The 15,281-nt window shown below is 36.5% G+C and overlaps 2 protein-coding genes and 1 pseudogene across 3 annotated transcripts in view; all 3 read left to right on the top strand.

Annotated features, from left to right (window-relative positions):
- Window positions 1-15,281, top strand: part of LOC113672267 (octopamine receptor beta-1R) — a 165,633-nt gene that overhangs the window by 109,496 nt on the left and 40,856 nt on the right. The window lies entirely within an intron of this gene.
- LOC149049283 (octopamine receptor beta-1R-like) lies at window positions 379-7,527 on the top strand. Of its 2 annotated transcripts, XM_089201311.1 has the most exons (3): window positions 391-439; window positions 2,613-2,647; window positions 4,860-7,527. In XM_089201311.1, exon 3 carries the CDS (start codon window positions 4,868-4,870, stop codon window positions 5,879-5,881), a length of 1,014 nt encoding a protein of 337 aa, XP_089057437.1. In that variant the 5' UTR covers window positions 391-439; window positions 2,613-2,647; window positions 4,860-4,867; the 3' UTR covers window positions 5,882-7,527. The 2 variants fall into 2 exon arrangements, with proteins under 2 accessions (XP_089057436.1, XP_089057437.1); XM_089201310.1 differs by lacking the exon at window positions 2,613-2,647 and having other exon boundaries at window positions 379-439.
- On the top strand, window positions 12,672-13,828 carry LOC149049282 (octopamine receptor beta-1R-like; annotated as a pseudogene).

The raw sequence follows: 15,281 nt of genomic DNA, 5'->3' as shown, positions 1-15,281 counted from the left end.
AGAATTCTAATTTTCAGGCTAGCTTAGATCTCTCTGTTTCTAAAAAGTATGAAGGATAGACGTGTTTTTATTGAGTCGCAATTCGACAAGATTCAATCGGAAAATGAGGTTTTAGCCCCTTCGCTCTTAAACTAAATTTAGAAGGGAATTTTACAGCGATTATTCGATATTACGGAAGTCCATTGAAATCCAGTATCACAGCTAAAGTTCTGATCGTGATTGATAATAGATGATTCGTTGCCCGTGGCAAATGTACGTAAGCGGAAGTTGGTAACCAAAGCACAAACGGAATAAACAGAAGCAATATAATTCGCATCCCTAACAAACACATCTTCTTGAGTGATCTTATAAATCTTGTTGACTCAACGGAAGCTAAGTTATCGATATCATTTGCTGGTAGCATTCCTTCACGTCTAACTGGTTCGAGAGACCTGAAACGGTTTGTATGATTTTCTTAGCTTTCGTGCCTCTTATAAGATTACATCTCTTCGCTTTCATGCCTTCATACATGTTTGAATCACTCCCTGCATTAATAATCAAATCTTAAAACATATCTCATTCGGTTACCAACATCCATCATCAAAAAGTGCATACTGCGTTCCCATTTGTTTCGGGATATGTCCATAGCACGACGTTACCAAGGGCTATAGGAAGTAAGTGGCAAATAACCGCAGCTCATAACAGAGGAAAAAGATACAAAGAGAATCGTAGTACAAAGTTCCAATGAAATTGACATGAATATTGGGATCCTTGTTTTACCTACTAGACAAATGATTCATTCTACCCTCTTTGGTCGCTGTAATATGATTCGTTGTAAACAGATATTCTTCTCTTAAAATTCAGGACTGTAATTTCCAATTGTATCCTCAAGCTTAAGCTCTCTTTTTCTTAACTGTATAATGAATAGGTGTATATTTCCAAGAGTCGCAATTCGACCAGACTTGTGAAACAGAGAACAGAGAATAGTTGCTGGGACTAAAGCTTAAATAAATCTTGTTTAGAAGAGTAAATTCTGGCTTTCCCACGGGGTCGTTAATAATATAAGAGTAATTGAGGAGACTTCCTAGTATAACTTTAGGGTTTCTTTAATTCTCCTCACAACTGATATTATACTTTGATCGGATGCTGTTGTACCTGGCTGCAGGCTTTTTGTGTTGCTGGATACCAATGCGGGCACTTATACTCTGGTTTCGATTTTCCTTTGAAACCTGCCTAAGAATTGCAGCTTTGTTAGCAACTTTCCTCTGCTAATGGCGCATATCGAAAGCAATTTCAGAACCTGCTTTGTTGTCACCGTGAAAAGGCAAGAGATCTGCGAAATATTGCTTCCTTAATAAATGAAAAGGAAATTGCAAAAAATGAGGGCGAAGCGAACGTACAAGTTATGTAGGTTTTTAAAGTTTCTGATATAACATCCTACCGCTAAAAAGTAGAAGGGAACGTAACTTGTGTAATGCTTCGCAGTAATATTCATGATATTTCCCGCTATAATTGTCGAATTAGTACAAACATACCAGAATACAGTAAGTTGGTAGAGTATATTCCTCAGTCGTACGCCAGATCTCTTTAAAGGAAAATTTTTAATCATATATACACTAGAACAGAACCGGAAACACCAACACCTTTCCTTCCCATAGGAAAAAAAAACAGAACCGGGTAATTTCTACGTATAGGAAAATATACGAATGCGCGCCTTTGATTAAGACCCCATTCACACTAGCAAAAATGTTAAATTAAACGGGATTTAGCATGATGAAATTCAGAAACGGAGAACTGAAAAACTGAACTTTCGATAATATTTAAGTTATCGCTGACTTGTAATTCATTGTGCTAAACTTGAAGTTGGCAAATGTTGATTTAAGAAGCTTCTATATTGAAAAGAATTTAAATCATGTTTAACAAAACAGTTTAAAACATAGATATTTAAGCTTTGTTGTGAATGGGGTATTAGATGCATGGGAATGAAATGATGACGCAGTAGGCGAATTACAAAATTTGACGCAAGCCTGCATCCCAAATATTCTTCCTCCTAAATAAACTCACAATCATGAGAATGAATAAACGGCTCCTCAAAAATCATTATTACCAATCCATTCATGATTCACTATTAGCAATTAAAATTTAAAGTGCTACATTAAAACCTCAAGCATCTTTTTTAATCGTTGGTTGGCAACGGCTTTAAACTCTTAGCCCCTATCCATCGGATAGTGAGGTTCTACGAGCAGGTAAATATATTAAAAAAGGGAAAATTTTCCACATGTAAAAAGTAATTTGACATAAATAAAAGGTTAAGTTGCACTTTACCAGCCTCAAAATGTGTTATTAGTCTTAAGGCGTCCATTTTTAGGACAGCTGCTCGAAGGAAACCTTTGTGAGCAAGGATCGTCGGCTATCAGAAAATTTAAAATCAATTCAGTCATGATTCAGAAAAAAAAAATTAATCATTTCACGCACACAGGAAAATGTTGATATTATGACGAGCCGCCTTACCCGGGACATTTTTATAACAAAAGACGCTTTTTGAGATGGCATGTTGCCGCTCCTACTTGTTTTGTCTAAGTGTGAGCTTGGGTCTTGAAATAAATTTATCTCATGAACTTTTCTTTACCTAGGGACATTTTTATAACGAAGGACGCTATTTAAGACGGTACGTTGCTGCTTTCATCAAGTGAGATTGTGTCTTGAACTAATTTTATCTCATGAAAAAAAATTATATAAATCAGAAATTTATACGGGAATCCTAATGACACATTTGAAAAACCGCTCTTGTCTCCCCAAACCTGGACAAAATTCGTTTAGTAACGAAGATTAATTAATTACAAAGATCTTTAAGCTGTTCTTTACATTGTCAGGCTTGATAGGTGTGGTGTCCAAACAAGCAAATTTATAACATAGCTAGTAAATTTGTCTAATCAAATTCAATTGCGTGAGCGTGCTTCATTTACTCGAGATAGCTCATCATAATTGTGCATAAGCAAAAGGGGGGATCAAGTTCAAAATACTTTATTCAAACCATGCGTTCGGTCAAAACAACCGCGTACGATCAAAACAATAATATACAATGATATTTAAACATCTTTAAGGCGCAAAAAAGTTCAGAGTCCGGCTAAACAGTTCAAGGAATTGTTCAGTTTAGTTTGTTACTTCTTTGCACCGAGTAAATCACGCAATGAGATTTTAACGCTGCCGTTAATCTTCATAAGTCTTCACAAACCTCACTTTTTCCTTGCATAGTATTGGATAAACTTACAATTCGAGAAGACGAGACTAAATTGGGTCACGCGGTTGAAATAGAAAAAAGCCAATAAATAAACGAACATATATATATGTATGTTATTTGCCGGCTGGGAGCTCCGTATGGTGAAAAACTGTGACCGAGGTCTCGAAAATATTGCCCGAGGCCGTAGACCGAAGGCAGCTTTTTCGAGACCGAGGTCACAGTTTTTCATCATACGGACCGACCCTTAGCCGGTAAATAACATATTTATTGTTTTTAAACTTAACGAAATTCTTTCCGAAAGAACCCGAATGATTTATGGCCGTAAATACGGCAAGATCTTCTATAAACTGAACAATTTTTGAGTGAGTAAATGGTAGTTGAAATAGAGGTAATGCAAATTTAAGAGAGAGCCTCAGCGAAACATTTTCATTTCCGTAACGATAAAGGTGATTTAAAAGGTTTCCAAACAAACTTTGAAACATTATTTTTACAAGTATCTGTCACAATCTGACACCTGTCAATTAGAGAGCGCGCAAGAAAAAAAAAGCGTAGGAACATTTGAAAACCAACAGAACTAGTTTGGCAAGGACTGTCACGACAATGTTTTCTTAAAAATCAGTCAATGATCTAACGGAAAGTATTATTCACTCTCATCGACCATTCATTCATGTACGAAGATTTACCTCTGTTCATTAAGTAAACGGCGAGGAAAGTAATTGTGAGTAAATTCACTTTTTTTATTTTGAAGTTGTGAGAGTTTGCTCGTTTTGCTGTAATGGCGTGTTAACTCTGGTCTTTCCTTCACAAAAACTAAATTCGAACGGCACACTCCAACGAGACACAAGGGAATTTAACGCGGCCTTTCCTCAAAAAATTCCTTCAATTTCTGTTGTGCAATTTACGGTACAAATGTCCAAATTGAACGGAATTGGAAAGACTCACCGGGAGCGTATATTTGTTGTAGAACTTAAATTAAAACTTCGCTTGCTCTTTCACTATGAACAAATTGCTCGAGAATTCAGATATTGAGTGAATGAAAGTTCCATCGTTCAGTTTAACTGTAACCAAATACCTTACGTTTCAACTTTCTGGGCACTTTTTGTGAACGATTAAAATTAATTGCAGACGGGTTTTAGGCCGCTTGTCAACCAACGTAATGACACAAATTCATTCTGAAACCAATATTTTTCTGTCAACCAAAGTGATTTGATAGAGAGAAAAGAGAGGATTCATAAGTTATTTATCGGCTTGAGGTAGTGACCGACGTGTTTGCTTAAAAATACTGCCCGCCGGAAAACGAGGTGTATTTATGAAAAATGACAACGAAAGTTGGGATGTACTCGGCGACTCACGAAAGCGTTACCTTGGCCCGTGGGCAGAGATAGGAAAATACTGACCGGGTAAAGAACCAATCAGATTGCAAGATTCGTGCCCTCTAAAAAAACAATAAAAATGAATATCTAGATAAATGATCAGAAGTATATTCACAAACTCTGAGAGCGAATTATTAAAGACGCGGATGACGTAATTGGGGAAAGGGAAACAACCATTATTTTCACCTTGTTAATGTTCATCTCTGTTCATTTATTTGTTTATTCATTTACTCAATTATTTGCTCTTTAATTCCTTTTATTTTCAGAAGGTGCTATGTTAAACTCAGAGCTACCAAGTCGAAGCTTACCTGTTGTCATAACTGAGGCAAGTGTTTGTATTGCATTGTGCATCATAAGCGTCATTGGAAACAGTCTGGTTTGTATGGCAACATGCAGAAACTCAAACCTGCGATCAACCACCAACCTGTATATCATTGCTTTAGCTGTCAGCGATCTGCTGTGTGGAATAGTACAGATGCCGTTAACTTCTGCCACGCTGATCATCGGAAGATGGGTCTTTGGCGACGCCCTATGCCAATTTGAAGGCTTTGTTTCCGTATTTACCTATTATGTTACCCCAGCAACCCTTGGTTTGACAGCGTTTAACCGTTACATGAAAATTGTAAAGACAAGCCATTACAAGAAGATTTTTTCGCCCCGCAGATCTAAGATATGGTTGAGTTTCTTGTGGCTTTCCTTTGCACTTTACCTGCTGATTGTCCGTGTCACAAATTGGGTTAAAATCGATTTTATTCAAGGCTACGCACAGTGCTCCTTTTATTACCCAAGCAGTGAAAGTCAAATCTTTCATTATTGCATCACTATTGGATTGCTTTTTGTCTTACCGTTGTGTGTCGGCATTTTCAGTTATTATAAGATATTTCTGAAAACCCATGAGCATCAACAGAATGTGGTGCCATCGCTACGGAACTGTACTGCCAATACTGCAGTAAGCAACACAGTGAAAGAAATAAAGCTTACTCGAATGTTGATCCTTGTGGCAGCGGGATTTTTGTGTTGCTGGATACCAATGTGGGCACTTGTCCTCTGGTTTCGTTTTTCCCCTGAGACCAGCTCAAGAATTACAGCATTGCTTGTCACTTTTTTATTTTATTTGAGTGCTTCAATCAATCCTATTATTTACGCTTTCACAAATGGCGAGTTCCAAAGGGAATTTCGCAAACTGCTCTGTTGCCGCCGTGAAAGGTCAAGAATTGTGCTAAAGAAAGCTGCTGCGTTTACTGGTAACGACCTCGTCGAACGAGAGGAACAAGAAGCAAACTTTTAAGTCCAATGAATTTGTGTTAATGAAACATCCTCTTTTGAAAAGAGGAAGGAAAAGTTATTCCTTTTTTTTTTTCTAATTTAGTTACTGTTTGTCAAAGCAAGCTTCTTAGGTGTCGAAAGCTGTGTTGCTCGCACCAATCAATTATAAATTATTTATGTGATGTCTCCTTGCCAAATGCAGAGAGAATGACATCAGTTCACTTTTTAATTTTGGATGAGTTGCGAGTACAAATTGAATAGATTTTACCATTCCTGCGATGAAATTGTGAGGAACCTAATTGGAATACCAAATTGAATGATCTGATGGCAAGCAAAGATCGTTCCTTTTGCTTCTTCGGAATTTTCTATTTAAACGTCAAAGCTTTTGTCATAATTGGTTAGATAAATTTAATTAGAAGTGAATTTTATTCGACTTTCTGTTTGTAAACAGCCAGCCACTAAAGCAGAATAACTTCCCCTGAGTTTCTCTTTCTGATGCCTGTGATGTAATCAGCAAATTACTTGCGATACTCGAACATAAGATTTTTTCTAAACTCATATTAAATTAGCACATAATGCTTTTAGTTGATTGGAGGTGACGCTCTGTCGTTTATGAAAAACTACGAGATGACCAGAAAAGCGGAGAGAGGTATGAAAAATAACTTATATTGCGAACTTAAAGTGATGATATGTGCAAAGCAACGTTTTTCTGGGAGGAAATAAATAGAATTTGAAAAAGGAGCCAGCAAAGGATAAAACTTGGCGCCTACAGCTGATAACAATATTAATGACGTAACAGTGATAAGAAATAGCTCCAACGATACCTGCAAGACTTTCTACGTCGACGAAACAGTTCCTGAGTGTATTTTAAGATGGAAAACATGTTAGAGGGAGATTTTATTCGTCAAATGTCAAATATAACTGCTTAGGACCCCTGTAGATGGCCTGAAGGTTTCGTGCGCCCTCCCCATTTTTTGTCCGTTTTTCAAGGTTAGGCATATTTACTTTACATCATAGTGTTGCCCTTTGTCTTTTGATTTTTTCTTGTCGTTGTCGTTGTTGTTGTTGTTGTTGTTTTTTTTTTGTCAAATTTCGAATTTTTTGTTAATTTTTTGTTAATTTTTAATATCATTTGCATCTATTTTTCTTATTTTAAAAAAGTGAAGAAATGAGTGCGCCCACTGCAAGACATTATTTCTCCAAACTGATGTAAGGGTTAGAGCTGAAATTTTATGGGGATTTAGAATAAAGTTGTACATCTGCGCAATGTAAAATACTTCTCTTAACCTTATATTTTGTGCAAGATATTCTTATCTATATTTCGGTGCGCTCTCCCTACTTAGCTTATTATTCGAAAGTCATGTTTCAGCGTTTTTTTTTTTTTGTTTTTTTTTTTTTTTGTCGATTCAACGAAAAGGATTGTAATAATAAAATTCTTACTGGCGCAAAGTTAAGCTTTTGGGCTTTATTGGGATGTAATTTTTATTTAGTCTGGTTAAGGTTGTAAAAGAATGAAGAGTCACATACCTTTACAACTTTTTATGGAAATTTGGTCTCACTTTTGCCCTTAATTTCTCAAAGGTGCACGCTCCTTGAAAGTTTCTAATGATATTGACCAATGTATCTTATCAATGGTGCCTAGTTTGAATAAACTGATATAAAGTTAAATTTTAATGTAATCATATACACACCGTATCAGAACCGAAACCACCAACACCCATCCTTCCCATAGGAAAAAAAAAACCAGAACCTGGTAATTTCTACGAATAAGAAAATATACGAATGCACGCCTTTTATTAAGACTCCATTCACACCAGCAAAAAATGTTTAATTTGAACGGGATTTAGCATGGTGAAATTCAGACACGGAGAACTGAAAAACTGAACTTTCAAAAGTATTTAAGTAATCGCTGACTTGTAATTTCATTGTGCTAAACTTGAAGTCGACAGATGTTGGTTTAACATTCTTCTATGAAGAAAAAAATTTAAATCGTGTTTATGAAAACTGCTTAAAACATTTTTAAGCTTTGTTGTGAATGGGGTATTAGTTGCATGGGAAGGATACGATGAAGCAGTAGGCGAATTAAAAAGTTTGACGGAAACCTGCATCCCAAATATGCTCCCTCCTAAATAAACTCACAATCACGAGAATGAATAAACGGCTCCTCAAAAATCATGATCACTAATCTATTCATGATTCCCTGATAGCAATTAAAATTTCAAGTGTTATGTTAGAACATCAAGCATCTTTTTTAATAGCTGAGTGGCCATGCCTTGGAACTCTTGGCCCCTATCCATCGGATAGTGAGGCTCTATGAGTAGGTAAATATACTTACAGGGAGAATTTCCATATGTAATAAGTAATTTAACATAAATAAAAGAATTATTTGCACTTTACCAGCCTCAAAATGTGTTATCAAGGCGTCCATTTTTAAGTCAGCTATACGGATTATACTTTGGATTTTACTACTAAAAAACTTGTTAAGACTTCGGTGGTAATTTAAGCTAAACATGGAAACAAGATCGTTTAAAACGTAGCGAAATGTTTTCCTGAAACAAAATTATCAACGCACTGAAGCGTAGCAGAGAGAATGTTAAACCTTTCACAACATTTAAACCATTGGGTTGAAAATGTTCAAGAAGCTAGAGTTGCTCTCGGTTACGCCTCGAGCAACTCATACGCATCTTTCGTGCTCTCCAAACTTCCCGCGTGCTTCATATCTCGATGAAGGCACGCTGACGTATGAACCAATTGTTATTTTTCACAAGTATGCCACTCCTTGACAGCTATGCTACAATAGGGTTAAAGAAAACTTGTTTCACTTCACGTGTTCGTGAAAGACAAGCCGACAAAAACATAAACTGAACTACAGCAATGAGCAGAGATGAGAAAATAAGCCACGCTCTTCGATGAATCGGAATTTTCTGCTCTGACTCGAAAAAGAAAAGGAAATCTTTTTTGTGGTTATTCCCGCGCACGCTAGCCTATCGCGTCCTATTTACGTAAAAACAAACTTTTCGAAATATTCAAAAGTTATTCGTGGTCATATGATAAAATGCTTCTTGGCTGAGTCAAGTCATACATAATCCCAATTTACACATGTGAAGTTACCGCTTTTCCCAGGTTAGAAATCTTTGTTAAACACCACAGTTTATATGATAGTTTGCATTTATCAGTCCGACCAGCTGAATTTTCACAACTTCAGTGTTTCTCTTGCAAAATGACAGTTTTCTCAAGAGCTTGAGGGCTATGCCGAAAAATAGGCAATTCATTCTTTGCTAATACCTCGCCTTTCAACTTACCGCCTACTACAACTTACAGGTAACAATAGGCCAGATATGTAAATAATAAAAATGCTAATGAAAATTCGCAATCAAGCTTATGCAAGTAAAGAGTAATTTTCTGGGTTATCTTTCAATGAAAAAGAAAAAGTATTTCGAAAACGGCAAACTTATATGCACTTCGGCAGAATAAAAAACTACTTATTTTTTTTCTTGAAATCATAGTCAAACATACAGATGTTTCAGTCTTTATTGCATTTGTTTAGGCTTTCGTTCAGCAATTGTGTGTCTTGCAGACGTCACTATGAGGAAGTTAAAAATACATCAAACGCTCTTGGCCCTTCCGCTGTTACCTTAAAAATGGGCAGAGGCATGGAAAGGCCTTTCTTACGCTGAAAGTTTATAGAAAATGAACAGAAATTGTGGTATTTAAAAGGAAAAAGGCCTTTTGCACTAACAAGAACCTCAATTTGGATAAGGTAATCGTGAACTTTGGAGACAAAGTATGAATTAGCTACTTCAATACCGTTTTGGGGAAATTATCCTGTGGAACTAAGGTTAGTTACAGATAATATCTCTAGTAACCCATTTTTCGATTTTTAAACCTGATTTTAACTCTAAAAAAAAAAAAGCCACACTCTCTGCACTGTGACGGGTAAAGACTGGTAGAAAGACAATAATTCCAACCTTACAAGTTTGACCGCGTTGAGCTATTATAAGTACTGTCCAATATTCTTCGGTGATGTGACTTGTTTTCATCGAATCTCAACGTAAGGTACAGCTTTCGCTAGGTCTAACTATAATCATCAATGAATGCTTAAACTGGAAAAAAACTTTTGCTTGGATCGCAGACAGTACACATAATTGTGAATGAAAGCGATCTTCGCAGTAATGAACACTGCTTAAGTAGTACTGAAAAGAAGGCCTGAAAAAAATTCAGGCCTGTACGGGATTTGAACCCATTACCTCTGCGATACCGTTGCAGTGCTCTACCAACTGAACTAACAAGCCAACTGGGAGCTGGTCAATGTGTTGGTCCCAAATAAACCCGTGAAATGGTGAATAAACGGTTGTGTTACTATATGGAAGTCATATATTTGAACTTATTTTCACTACTACTTAAGTAGTGTTCATTACTGCGAAGATCGCTTTCATTCACTTCTTTAACCGCAGTTCAAATATATGACTGAGTAAAGTAGTGAAACCCCACATGTACATTTATTTATCAATTGCTCTCGCCATCTTTGCGGAGAGTCATTAAGCAACATATGCACCGCACTTTCTATCGTTTTACCAAAATAATAACCAACTTAAAATGTTTGGAGAACCGTGCTACTGGTAAGTTTGTGAATCACTCGCCTTTTGTGATTAACAACTTTTGGAGTGTTTTCCCAACGTTCCGAGAGGGGTATTATGCTGGTAAACCGACAGAAAGTGTTTTTTTTGCTTTTATAAAATAAACTTAAAACAAAACATATGGTGTTTCAAATTTCTTTGGGTTACCGATGCAATAAACGATAGGTTTTTGACCAATCTCGTTTATTTATAAAGCCTGTTAACACAACAGTCTGGGAAATGTTGAAATAAAAAGTGTTGGATGAACAAATGTTTTCAGGCCTTAGGTAAAAACAGTAATCCATTAGTAGTTGTGTCTTTCAGACCTATTGCAAACAGCTTTCCCCCTCACCTGCAGCTCTCACTTTTTTTATGTAAGAAAAGAATAAAAAGGGCGTCGATTTTGTACGTATTGGAAAAGAGAAGTATAAAGCAACCTATAAAGGAGCCTAATTTTCTAAAGAAACTGGGGTGCTGCGACGGCGGGGAAAAGCTGACGTTTAACCGGCTTTAGGGACATCTCTCTCGATTCTGTGTATGAACGCTGGAAGTTACATAGACACTCTATGAAAACAGTTTTAAGTAAGGGAGGATACGACGACTATTCAATAAAAAGATTGCTTTTAATTTTAAACTGATCAATAAAACCTTCATTTATCCATGATTCTATCTGTTCACACTGAATTCAGGGTAGACTGAAAACGCAAAAGAGTTTCAGAAATAGAATGACATATCTTGACACTTCCCTTAATGATGCCCCAACCGAAGGCAATAAATGATGACCGTTTTGTGCATAATCCAACACGTTATTTTTCTTAAGTCAACTTTATTAAGACGTTGTCAAAATATCTTTTTGAGCCCATATGCACTGTTAAAGATTTGTTAAGAGAAAGGATAATTTTCAAAATTTAGCTTGAAAGCTTGCATGGACAGCCTAAGTTTTCGATCGATTTCAATTCAAGCGAAACGTTGAATTACTAAAATAATTTGTCTAGGCGACAAAAGTTTGAAGGATGCCCTATAAATGTTCGTCAATTTTAAACTTGAATTATATATGCAAATTAAAGTCCTCTGTAACAGGAAAATCATGAGGATACGGAAAAAATATAAAAGTAATATGAATTGGCGCCTTCAGCTGATATGTTCGATCCAAGCTTCACGAGAAGTAAATGTGGAAACAAACTAGTGGAACTTTTCGGCAGACTGGTGTTAACGACAATAATAACAATGATAATATTAACAATGATGAAGAAAACGATGATTATGATTGTAATCATAAAATAGCAAAACAGGAACAAAGAAACAGAGAAAACAGGTTTGACGGCTTACGTTTATCTTCAAACGTTCGCTTTTCATCAATACTGTTTATAATTTGAATAAACTGTAAGTAGTTACTTGCGCCTACATCAACAAAATACTCATTACATGTACATAGTATATGGATAGCTTGTATCTGTGGGCGATTAAAAAAAAAGGATCCGTTGGTTGCAAAGGGAGACAATACAACTGTACAAGTTTAAAACTCGAACGGAAATATTAAATATGTTTATTTTTTCCGTTGGGCAATACCTTGCGGTTTGGACATACAGAAGAATTGGAAACGCATGCTAAATTACACAGCTGTATTTTACCTACAAAGTGAAAAAGAAAAAAACAGAAAAAAAAGGTAGTATAAGATTCTCTAGCAATACAGTCACTCGATCAGGAACGATTATTTAGCTTCTAGAAATGCGTAAGCATTACGAGTTACCAGTATGACGTTTTATATTCAGTGTGTTCTTCACTTGTTGTTAGGGTTGAAATATGATGGTAGTATTCAAAGCAATTACATGTTAAGGAAGTAATGTGATTGTAACGCTACCATTAATCTTCACACGTATTCATAAACCTCACTATTCCCTTGCTTGGTATTGGATAAACTTACAATTCAAGAAGACGAGACTAAGATGGGTCACACGATTAAAAGACAAAAAGCCACTAAATAAACGCGTATATAAATAATAACTAGATAGATGATTGCAAGTAGATTTCGACAGTTCACAAACCCTGAGAGCGAATTAAAGGTGCGGGTGATGTAGTTTGCCGGGAAATGGGAAAAGCCAATATTTTCATTTTGTCAATCATCATCTCTGTTCATTTATTTGTTTATTCATTTACTCAACTATTTGCTTTTTAATTTCTTCTATTTTCAGTGCTATGTTAAGCTTAGAGCTATAAAGTCGAAGCTTATCTGCTGTCATAACTGAGGCAATTGCATGCGTTTCATTGAACATCACAAGCATCATTGGAAACAGTCTGGTTTGTATAGCAGCATACAGAAACACAAACCTGCGATCAACCACCAACCTGTATATCATTGCTTTCGCGGTCCACGATCTGCTGTGTGGAACAGTAGAGATGACTTTGGCTTCTGCAAAGCTAATCATCGGAAGATGGGTCTTTGACGACGCTTTATGCCAATTTCAAGGCTTTGTTAATATGTTCACCTCTCACGTTACCCCAGCAACACTTGGTTTGACAGCAATTAACCGCTGCGTGAAAATTGTAAAGACAAGCCATTACTAGAGGATTTTTTCGCCCCGCAGATCTAAGATATGGTTGAGTTTCTTGTGGCTTTCCTTTGCACTTTACTTGCTGATTGTCCGTGTCACAAATTGGGTTAAAATCGATTTTATTCAAGGCTACGCAGGGTGCTCCTTTGATTACCCAAGCAGTGAAAGTCAAATCTTTCATTATTGCATCACTATTGGATTACTTTTTGTCTTACCGTTGTGTGTCGGCATTGTCACTTATTATAGGATATTCCTGAAAACCCATGAGAATGTAGTGTCATCGTTACGGAACTGTATTGACAATAATGCAGTAAGCAACACAGTGAAAGAAATAAAGCTTACTCGAATGTTACTCCTTATGGCAGCGGGATTTTTGTGTTTCTGGATACCAATGTGGGCACTTGTCCTCTGGTTTCGCTTTTCCCCTGAAACCAGCTCAAGAATTACAGCAATGCTTGCCATGTTTTTCTTTTATCTGAGTGCTGCAATCAGTCCCATTATTTACGCCTTTACAAATGGTGAGTTCCGCAGGGAGTTTCGCAAACTGCTCTGTTGCCGCCGTGAAAGGTCAAGAATTGTGCCAAAGAAAGCTACTGCGTTTACTACCAACGATCTCGTCGAACGAGAGGAACAAGAAGCAAACTTGTAAGTCTAGTGAATTTGTGTTAGTAAGACATCCTCTTTTAAAAACAGGACGGAAAAGTTATTCCATTCTTTTTCATCTTTTTTATTACGGTTGCTTTTTTTTAATTGCTGTTTCTTGCTGTTGGTCGGTTTTGTTTTGTTTTCTACTATGCTTGAGCTCAGATTTATCAGAGAGGCAGACACGAGGGAAACCAGTTGGATAATTTATTGACGCCTTAAAAAAGAAAAAGTGGTAAGAGAGTGGGACAGAGTGGGACAGAGAGAGAGAGAGAGAGAGAGAGAGAGAGAGAGAGAGAGAGAGAGAGAGAGAGAGAGAGAGAGAGAAATATCGCAGAAGGCGCCTTTTTGAAATTTCAAACAAACCTGAATAAAAAAATCAAATTACTGGCCTCGACTTGAGTAGTTTCTTTTGAGGTGCTAACTTAGTTATTTTTTTGCCATAGAAAGCTTCTTAGATGTCGAAGGCGGTGTTGCTCGCATCAATCAGACCCTGCTGTCTAATATTATAAACTATTTATGGTGACTTCTCCTTGCCTAGTGCTGAACACGAGAAGACGACATCAGTTCACTTCTAAATTGTGGAAGGGTTGTGAGTAAGAACTGGATAGATTTTGCTATGCGTGAGCTGAAAATACAATGAATTGCAATTGAATTTGAATACCAGATTGAATAATCTAATGGCAAGCACGATGATAAAATCGTTCAGTATAACCTTTTGCTTCTTCAGAATTTTTCTATCTATAATGTCAAAGCTTTTTCAGATCCAAGGGCTTGATGATTAAATGGAAAACAAATTAATTTTATTCGACTTTCCGTTTGTTAACAGCCAGCTTCTAAAGCAGAATAACTTTCCCCTGAGTTTCTCTTTTTGATGCCTGTGATGTAATCAGCAACTTATTCGTTATCATCGAACATAGATTTTTTCTAAACTCATAACAAATTGGCACAAAATGCTTTTAGTTGATTAGAGGTGACACCCAGTCATTTATGAAAAACTACAAGAGGACCAGAAAAACCCCAGTTCGCAAAGAAAAAAAATGAAAGTTGCGGTTGAAAGAGTGCAATAACCTTTGGAGATATTTCACCCAACCATTTCCATGAATAATTTTCCATATGCGCGCTTTCATTTGCAACCATGATTACAGCATAATTAATAGCCGCCTACTAAGAACGTTATAGGATATTTCGGAATCAGTTTCAGAAGTCTTTTACACTTAACAAAGAATCAAGAGAACGGAATTGATGCTCTCTGGGGTGATTGCTTTTTTTTTCTTTTACTGAGGCACTCCTACCACTCATCTGTCATGGATAAGTGTAAATACATTTTGTAAACGCTTTCAGTGGAACATGGGACGCTGAGATAAACCAAAGGTTAAAACATTTTCGTCGGAAAACGTCCTTCAAAGACTTCAGATGCCGGCTGTTAGAGCTCCAAGTTCTCTGCCCTTAAAGATGTATGCGGTAAAAATACATATAGGAATAACTGTTATTCAAATCAAGTCCTCAACAATATCTTGTTTGCCAGACTTTAAAATTCCCTTTTACTTCTAGAAAGACACAAACTTATATGGACTGAAATACAGACTTTCTTAACACAAATCAATATCAG

The sequence above is a fragment of the Pocillopora damicornis genome, chromosome 3, assembly GCF_964200805.1.
Source record: "Pocillopora damicornis chromosome 3, jaPocDami1.2, whole genome shotgun sequence".
Classification (NCBI taxonomy): domain Eukaryota; kingdom Metazoa; phylum Cnidaria; class Anthozoa; order Scleractinia; family Pocilloporidae; genus Pocillopora; species Pocillopora damicornis.
The sequence above is the reverse complement of the archived record's forward strand: the minus strand, read 5'-3'. Positions and strand labels throughout refer to the sequence as shown.